Raw genomic sequence first — 9,967 nt, forward strand, 5'->3', positions numbered from 1 at the left:
TATAGCTTATATAGCACTACACACATTTACAATCCCACAGATGGACATGATGGAGAGAGGACAGATGGAGAGTGTACCTTAAACCACACTCTAGGTGAGCTGCTGCTGCTGTGGTTGTTCTCTGTCGAATCAAGCGTGGAGAAAGCCGCCTTTCGGGGAACAGCAGAGGAAGAGAGGGGGTGTGAATGACACCGGAAGAGTGGAGGTACTAGAGGTTTGGGATTCAAATCTACACCTCACGAAATCAAGGCCCACCACAAACCCTGGTCTATATGCTTTACCTCAATCTCTCTCTCTCTCTCTCTCTCTCTCTCTCTCTCTCTCTCTCTCTCTCTCTCTCTCTCATCTTCTTTCTCCCCTTTCATCTTAAGCCCACCAAGTCTTACTCGTCTCAAAGCTCTTCTGTTCTTTTTGCTTTGAAAATCTCTCTGAATCCGAGACCACCACAAACCCCATCCTGTGTCTCCTGACTCCTGTGACGTGTGCCGGCAGCATTAGGCAAGACTTGTACTCTCAAGTGACTCAATAGAGAAGAGATCTCAATGTAACATGGCATTCAATTTCCAAATTTCGCAAATGTTTCTGCCTATTGACATTTTCGATATACTGTACAGTACATAGATATAAAATATGATCCTGGTTGTCTGTAATCTACTAATGATTCTTCAATGTATTTTTCAGAGTGGTGCAAAATGAAGGATTTTATCCGATGTTTCTCCATCATGATCCTAATTCCATCAACAGCCACGTGCCAGGGAATGCTTTCAATAAAGGTTTTTCATGCCAGTTGGACATTTTTCAAGTCCAATATGAAAGGATATGGCACACACACACACACACACACACACACACATCACTCACTCTATGTATTCATTATTCAACCCCATGAAATCAAGCCAAGAGCATGGGGGAACATTTGGCAAAAAAAAATAAAAAAATAGATGATCTACATATGTAGATCATCTCTTTTTATTATATTATGAGCTATTTTCCACAAGATTTGTTTAGCAGGTAAATGTGAGCACACCTAATATGGTGTGCCTCGGGGTGACCTGAATCAACTATATGTGTAGGGTTTTTAGTTTAAGTTATGCTGTCTTTTTAACTAGGGACTAGCTGACGTGGTGATGGTGTATGGTCAGCTGGGTTACTGTCCAATGCCCACACAAGCACACAGCCACAATGTCTCATTGTCTACTGTAGCGTCAAAACCTTCACTTCTGAAGCGAAGAACAGCAATAGCAGGACAATAAAGATATCAAAATATCAGCTTATCAAAAGTAAGAATAATCACAAAGTTACATGGTCAGACCATCACCTCATGTATCAAATATAAAATGCATGCAGTACCATTTGGCAATATGTCCACCTTGAAACCATTCTGTAAACAATCATTTTAAATGAGCTTCTGTTCTCTATTTCATTGCACTTTAAATAAACTTGCACTAACTTTTCTCCATTTCCATCATCTTCCGTGTTAGTGACTGTAAGACCCCAAAACAGCACCATGCTGGTCGGGGAGAGTCTGTCTCTGAACTGTGAAGTAGAGAGGCCTCCGAGTGGAACACAGCCCGAGATACACTGGCTGAGTCCCCAAGGACAGGACAGGCCAGGAGGACCACCGCTGTGCTGTCAGTCAAGACCATGGAGCGTGGACCTGTGAAATGACACAATGGCATAATAGAAGCCAACGGCATGATCCTCTGTTACCGTTGTATAGGTGAGTCGTATGTGAGTAAAAGCAATGCATTTCTCCATAAGGTTTGTGTTTGTGTGCGTGTCTGTACGTCTGTCTCTAAAAAGGCATGCCTGCCTTATGTGCATACAGTAGCATAAGTGTGCATAATATGTAGAGGGGTGCCCCTGTACTCTAGGGGCCTAGCCTCGGAAACCCAGACGTTTTTATTTCCAAGGAGGAAAAAAAAGTATGGGTCCGAGTCCACTTCAATTTGGTATAGAGTAGCGCAAATGTCGATCACTCTATGTTGATTTCTGATCGTCTGCACCTTTGTTAAATTGACACACACGCACACCCGTACACACACTCCTCTCTAATCTGTCGCTCTAATTCATTAGTCTCATGTGCATCAGCTGAGCACAGTTTCTCCCGGCGGATCCTGCCGGGAGCTGCCTATGCCATAGAAAGCATAGGTGAGTTCCATGCTACGTACTAGGGGCCTAGAGGAGGGACGAAGCAGAACTTTGTAGGGGCCCAAAGCTATAGTGTGCGTGCGTGCGTTATAAAAATCCAGTGTCACATTCACATGGTAGCTCAGGCTTGTTGGCACTGCTGGAAGTGCTGGTTAAAACCTGGCTCACACCTACTGTGTTCCCCCCCTCCTTCCTTCCTTCCCTCATTTCATATCTTCAGAGCTTTCCCCAGGCCCCTCAGCTCCTCGTTACGCCTCGGTGTCCTCCCCTTTCAACATCCCCTGCTTCATTCCTCATCTCCACATCTCCTGGGAACTCCTCAAGACAAAGGGCCTCAAGGGAGGCCACTGGAGCTTCGTCCCCCTCTCTCGCTTTCCTTGGACGCTCTTCAACTTCTCGCCAACCTGGCAGGTGGAGCATAACATGATGCTGGACATTCACCTGAACCCCCCCAGAGTCAGTGTTGAAGTGTCCTTTGAGCAAGACTCTGAACCCCTAATTGCTCCCGGTATGCAGGTTGGTGCCTTGCATGGTTTCCTCCTAGCCTGGTTAATAAACCAGACCGAATCAGCCGTTGGCAAAACAAAATTGCCTGCCGGCGGATTACGGTCTGGAGAGGCTCAATTGTACGCCCATTTCCTACACCAGAGAAATGGGGCGGCTAATCGGGACACGGTATGCAATATGGGCGGGCTTTGGCACAGTGACTTTCAATGCTTGAGACCTTTGACTGACAGTAGCTCTGACCAATTGCGTCAAAGAGAAAATGTTTCAACACGCCGCCCTGGAAATGAAATCCAAGCTGAGCCTCCCCAGACTAATATCCCGCGGTCCGTGCGATATTAGTCTGGTTTATTAACCAGGCTAGTTTCCTCCGCCATCTGTGTATGACTGTGTGTGTGTGTGTGTGTGTGTGTGTGTGTGTGTGTGAATGGGTGAATGTAATGCAAAATCTATTGTAAAGCGCCTTGGATAAAGGCGCTATATAATTTACCATTTACCCCAGAAAAGGAATCTGGTCCCTGTCGTGGAAGAAACGACCCCCCCCCCCAACACACACACACACACACACATACACAGTACACACCAAATCGAACCCTGGATAAAACACAGGCAAGATGGATGGCTTTTGATATCCATTTGATTTGGTCTCCGTTACTACTACAACCTCTTTATTTTCACTGCCTCACCCGGTCATTCGTCACAAGTACAGTAGATGATAATCTCTTCATTTTTGTTCTGTCGTGCCTGGCCAGTTTCCTCCTTTCCTTCCCTGCTGTGAGGTTTCATTGGAAGCTGTGTCCCTATTGGGACATGTGTCTAATCCAGTAGCTAATACACTTGTCTACCTCCATTTGTTTTAATTCCAAATAATGAGCCTCTATTCTACCGGAGGAGTGCAGCGGCACAATGAATTATAATAATTGGACTCTTTGTGCTCCTTTGTGTCTATATAATATTCTACTTCACTCAATCCTTATTTAACCCAGCCGATTATGAACACATGCTTGCACCAAGAAGCAGTTTGCGTTACGGGCTATTAACAGAAAAAGGGGAGATGTGTGAGTGAGTGCGAGTGCGCGCATACTTGCCATGCGTTCACACCTTGGGAACCTTGTGCAACTGCTGGGCATTAAGCAGGCATACAGTAGCAGCACAGCAGGGGTTGTTCAGTGCTTTCCTCAAGGGCACTCTGACAGTAGAGACGTGGTGAGCATTTCTCATTCACCTCCCACTACCAGGCGTCCATAGCCTTGTGGGGAATCCAAATTTCATGGTTCCTGTGAATTATTTATACTTTTGAAGTTTTGATATGGATAAAGTCTAAGACAAACTTTGACCATTCTCCTTTGCTTGTTCCTTCCTTTCTTCCTTCCTTCCCTAGTCTCCTCCTCCCCATAATAATCCCCAGACACATAACAGTAACAGTGAGGCAACAGGTCAACCTGACCTGCAGACTTGGACACGCCTTGGCCTCTGAGCTACAAGTGAAATGGCAGCCACCGTAGCAAGCGCCAGTGAAACCCATGCAGCCCCCAGCCCCACACCACTATCTTCAAGTGTCGGTGAAACCCATGCAGCCCCCAGCCCCACACCACTATCTTCAAGCGTCGGTGAAACCCATTCTGCCCCCAGCCCCACACCACTATCTTCAAGCGTCAGTGAAACCCATGCTGCCCCCAGCCCACACCACTATCTTCAAGCGTCGGTGAAACCCATTCTGCCCCCAGCCCCACACCACTATCTTCAAGCGTCGGTGAAACCCATTCTGCCCCCAGCCCCACACCACTATCTTCAAGCGTCAGTGAAACCCATGCAGCCCCCAGCCCCACACCACTATCTTCAAGCGTCAGTGAAACCCATGCTGCCCCCAGCCCCACACCACTATATCTTCACCATTGGTGGATGTGTGAACTGGTTAGGAACAAAACGGTGCTGTCATCAGCTGTCATCACGGTCGGTAAGTGCACCGGAAGGAAGTGAGAAAGGAAACACAAGTGTGGTCACAGTTTTAATACTGTAGAGGGGACTATTTCAAGGGACATTTCAGCAAAAAAATCTGACGTGTGCTTGTGTGCGTGTGCTTGTGCGTGTGCGTGCGTGCGGCTCAACAGTGCCATGCCGTGGTATACTAACGTGGTCATACATACAGTACAGACACACAGAAAACACCACAACTTATTCTGCACATTGCCGGAAACATTACGCTGTCTTGCACTAACGACTAACCCATTATCTCATGAGATAATGTGAGCTTTGAATTTGTCATCACATCAATGTCATCAGTGTTACACTCAAAACGGTTTTGTGAAACTATGAACTACCGGTTTGAATACTGGGCACCTACGGTAGACTGATTCAAGTTGTTCACTCAAGTTGATTCATATAGTTTTTTAAATATAAAACTTAAAGACTTCTTTTTAGGAATTACAACCAAATAATACCGCATGAAATTAAGTCACTTGGGTGAAACGTCTCTTGATGTTGCATGTTTACTACAGTATATAGCCTGCTACTATACTCTTATCTAAGGTATTTGTCTCTATGTCTGTTGTGTACACAGTGAGAGCCCCAGTGGATATTTGGCTGTATTTGACCATAGGCAGTGTCACCGCCATCAGCATCCTATAATCCTCATCCTCACCTGTCACTGACGACACAGGCAGTTATGTAAGAATAATATTGTCAACATCATTCATTTCTATATCCGATTCTCTCTGATATTCTCTCTTTTGGTCCCTCTGTCTCTCTCTCTCTCTCTCTCTCTTTGGACCTGGTTACTCTAATGTCTCTCTCTCTCTCTCTGGACCTGGTTACGCTAATGTCTCTCTCTCTCTCTTTCTCTCTCTCTCGGCAACAGAGGAGGCACCAAGGCACCACAGGCATCAGTTCTGAAATGCAAAAAAGTGAGTAATATTGCCAGGTCTAATGATAACCCACACACACAAACCCACGCACACGCTCGTGACACTCACTCACACAAGCACGCGCACATACACACACCGGAACCAAAATTCTATTATTCCCTCTGCCTTGGGTATGGGCTGCTCTGAGTAGATAAAACTGGTAGCCGAAACATTATTATTATTATTATTGTTGTTGTTATAGATGACCTACTGTACTGTAACATCAGGTTGTTTTAGGCATTAGGTTAGAGATGGTTAACTTATTAGGTATGGTGTATGGGATCGGTGTGGTTAAGGTCAGGTCTGGGAACCTTAGGCTGCAATGCAGCCTGACAGCGTGTTGCAGGTTTGAATCCCGGTCCCGTCATTCCCCATCTCTCTCTCCCTCCCGTTTGCTGTCAGCCCAAAACGTAATCTTAAAACAAAAAGGTCAGCGCTTAACCAGTTAGCCACTCTGTGATTGCATGACCGCAATTATGAGCTCGTAGAAATTGGGTAGCGGTTCAGGAGCCGTGATCGTCTTCTGTGCACTCACCTCAAATTGTGGTTTTATTTGTCAGCCCCAAACCAAAAGCGTTCTATGATGGAAATATTAAGTATGTGGCTATGAAAATGAATAGCCAAGACCAGAAACCCCAACCTTAATAACTTCCCCTGGAAAGATGAGAACCATGTAAAACCTTTAACCCAGGTATAAAAGACTCACTCTATGAAAAATAGAGTGCTGAAAGAATTTGGACACAAAGGCAAAGGACGTAAAGTATTTCCAAGTTATCTTTGGTGAGTAAATTCAGATCCAGAGTGTGTACAGTTGTAAAAGGATAGAGAGAGGTCTCCAAGATGCTCTGAACAAATGTCATCTCATATGCACAAACATTTATACCCAAAAATATGTCATCTCTTTTATTACAATGATCTGTACATGTCAAAGGTCTTATTTGAGCTCCTTCACAGCCAGACCTGGGGGCAGGGACAGCCTGATCTTCTCAGCCTTCTCCTTGTCGGCGATGACCAGGGTGTACAGGTACCTGCTGCAGCGCACCTTGAACTTCACATTGTCCTTGTTCTTCTTGATCTTGACGGACTTGGCATCCTTCCTCTTCGCTGTCAGCAGGAACTCCTTGATTCCTTCGATCTTTCGTGGCATGTTGCCGTTGCAGTGGACTGCGCAGTGTCAGCCAGGGAAAGGATTAAAAGTATTTCCGAGTTATCTTTAGTGAGTAAATTCAGCTCCAGAGCGTTGTAAAAGGATAGGGGAGAGAGAGGTCTCCAAGATTCTCTGAACAAATGTCATCATATGCACAAACATTTATACCAAAACATATGTCATAGTCTCAGTACCCAGTTGTCACAAGATGTCATCGTGATGTCATCGTGATGTCATCTTGCTGTCAGTTGGTCGGAGTCTGTTTTTTACTTCAGTCACGTTCCTTGATTATCCTGTTTTTGTCTCTTTATCACTGGGGTGAGAGAGTATGGTGCTGTTGTTCTCATCTTTAGGGCCATTAGGTTTTCCTTCTCATTTATCATTTTTCCTTGTGTTGCGAACGCAGTGAGCACTTACTATGAGACCTAGCAGATCATGTCTGTGTGTCCGTGTGTGTGTGTGTGTCCCCTTTGTGCCCATATATGGAGCTGAGTGATTTGTTTGTCATTGATGCAACACACTCCATATTGGGACGTATAGCTGCTTTGGGGACTCCTTATATGGTTATGGCTGAGTCATGGTGAATTGTTATTGCAATTTACGATCTGCGTTCGCTTCCCGCGTTTGCGTGTCTTACTCGTTATAAGATGTGAACATAAAAATATTAAACAATAAATCATAATTAAACAAAAATACCTATCATTCTACAAGACACAGCCTGTTCTAGAAAGACATATTGTGAGGAGGAACGATCTGCATTTGAACTTCGGCCCAGATGAGGCCAGTATCTCAGTCATGACTGACTAAATGGTGTGCCTCTGGCTGCTGTTTTCAATGCAGGACTCACTCTGAACTGAAGACATTGAAATGAAGGTTTAGCATTGCTGATAATATGCTTAGATCAGACTTCAGGACTGCATTTCACCAATGTGATCAGCAACCAGTTTGGATGATTACAAACATTACATTTCTTTATTATGTTTTTGTTTGTTGTATCATATAGTATTCAATGCTATTAGCTATTGATTTTACTGCCCTCAGCAGGGAACACAGCTTGTGCTTGTGAAATTTTCAAACCATAATGGAGCAATGGAATGAGCCGTATTCTCTTTCATTTGGGTTGTATGAAAGAGGCTTTCGTAAGTCCTCCAATTGTTATTATTTTATCACTGTTCTTGGTTGGTGGCTTCAAGATCCTTTTGATGACATTCACTCTGTATTGTATTAAAGTAGAATGTTATCTATCTATAAATGCATCCACGTAACTCGAGAACCGTTCGCCCCACTGACTTCAAATTCGACACACACGTTCCACTCCCCGACAGGGAGTCAGTGCAGTACCCGGTGTGGTGTCGGTTGGGCCCACAATTCTCCAGAACCGCCAACAAAAGGTCCGGGCTCTGGACCTGATCTCCATATGGAGCTGTCCTGTTCTGACATCATTCTAACATCTGCATAGACTCCATATTTGGGCATGCCTGACAACGAACTCCATATATGGGCATAAATGGGACACAGACATGGTGTGGGGCATGCATTTCCAACTTGCATCGTTCCAAGTAGGCCAGTGCCCAATGGGCACCACTCTAGAGGCTCTGGACAGGGCCCAAATTAGCCAATTGACCACACCTGATCACCCTGGAGCTGGCCTGTTCTGACATCACAATGATGCCCGGGATCTGTTACAAAGCACCTCTGTTATGGCACATGTAAGCCGATGGGCATGAAACTTTGCATGCACACTCCCAGTATAGGCCAAAGAATAACCTCTGCCAATTCGCAATTATTCAAATCAGCCTGTTATAGCACCATTGTGAGGCAGATTCTTTAAATTTGTCCAAAACTCACTCAAATTGGCACCTTGTCTTTGTAGTCATGTGATCAATCAAGATTTTTCTGTCCGGTATCATTCCGAATGGCTTTCAACGTTTTGCACAAAATGCCACAAATCATAAACGCAGTGCTGTGAAATTTGCACAGCAAAGGCTGTGTTAAAACACAGCCTGGGTAGGCAACCTGTCCTGGCGGGGCTCTGTGCTCTGAGTAGGGCACCATTCTAGTTAACCCATTCTGACCGGGCACCCATTTTGGTGTTGGCATCATGTTATGCTTTACCTATTGAAAAATAGCAGATCTACAAGCTCATATCGCGCCACCGAGTGGCGCGATACGAGCTTGTAGGTCTGCTATTTTTGAAAAATCGAAGAACGACTGACATTTTTAGAATCTGATCTCAGGTCAGAATGGGTTCATCAGACCAGTGTGTGTCCAGTGGAAACCTGGTATGAATCTGATCTCAGGTCAGAATGGGTTAACCACTGTAAGCTTAGTGGCCCTATTCTGGGCATGTCATTTGAGGCGAACATTCTGTGAAATATGGTGAACATTCAGCTACAATCTCGCGTATAGCATTGCAACATGTTCCGAGTGTGACTGTAGATCAGATATTTTCACAGTGTATAAGAGGGTAGGTACCCTGCTCATTTCTTTCGATATCTTCAGCTGAGAAGTACAACTTGTTTCCCAATAAGCCTCCAGCTATACTCACGGTTGACGGTTGGAAGATGTCATGTTTCATTTAAAACTAGAGAATAAAATGTACCAAAAGGGGATGCAATCTTCATTTGAGATCGAAGACTGGAGCCCTTTGTTGTTGTTTCACTACTGGGATTAGCAAATTGGATTGACTCATTGTGTTTCGTATGTGGAAATACAAGACGAGACAACAATGTGTAGACAAATGTGCATAGCTGTATGAGAAAACTTTCTATTTACCGATCTCCCTATTTTATTTTATATAAAAGTATTAGTATAAAGTATTTGCGCTGTATTTTTCTTTATTATTGTAATTATTATGTTGGTTTTTGGTTTATTACTATAACTGTTGAATGGACAGTCTGAAATGTCATGCCATTAATCACCTACATACTTCTGTCCAAGTTTGTGACATGATGAATAGCTAATATCATAGACATATAAATCAGCCCTTTCCGGCTCTGCAGCGTACGGTATGTGCTCAAGGGAGGGCAAAGCTTTCCTGAGATTCCTTGCGAAGCACCGCGGAAGCATGAGCGTGCGTCACAGAGCGCATGTTCGGGTCTGATAAGTCCCGGAAAAGATGCGCTGTGATTGGCCAGTAATCACTTGAGTGGCAGCGTGACGTAGCGTGCCTTCCACACTTCCGATGTACTTCCTTCCTCAGTGTAAATCCTTCCGCCCCTCCTTCAACGCACATCGCTCCAACGAACTGCAGCGGCCAATG

General features: G+C 44.7%; 1 protein-coding gene and 1 long non-coding RNA gene across 2 annotated transcripts; one reads left to right on the top strand and one right to left on the bottom strand.

Annotated features, from left to right (window-relative positions):
- Positions 1–167: 167 nt before the first annotated feature.
- LOC308318040 lies at positions 168–773 on the top strand. The gene is made up of 3 exons (XR_013964315.1): positions 168–214; positions 440–544; positions 682–773. It is a non-coding gene; the product is annotated as an uncharacterized lncRNA (long non-coding RNA).
- A 5,692-nt stretch (positions 774–6,465) lies between these two features.
- Positions 6,466–6,775, bottom strand: LOC308318037 (large ribosomal subunit protein eL38-like). Its single transcript, XM_080767404.1, has one exon. The coding sequence runs from the start codon at positions 6,703–6,705 to the stop codon at positions 6,493–6,495; it is 213 nt and encodes a 70-aa protein (XP_080623530.1). The 5' UTR covers positions 6,706–6,775; the 3' UTR covers positions 6,466–6,492.
- Between the last annotated feature and the right edge of the window lie 3,192 nt (positions 6,776–9,967).

Source organism: Protomyctophum bolini, assembly GCF_963924005.1.
Source record: "Protomyctophum bolini genome assembly, chromosome: 7".
Lineage (NCBI taxonomy): Eukaryota > Metazoa > Chordata > Actinopteri > Myctophiformes > Myctophidae > Protomyctophum > Protomyctophum bolini.

Coding starts and splice junctions, on each gene's coding strand:
- LOC308318037 (XM_080767404.1), bottom strand. CDS start 6,705: ATGCCACGAAAGATCGAAGGAATCAAGGAGTTCCTGCTGACAGCGAAG.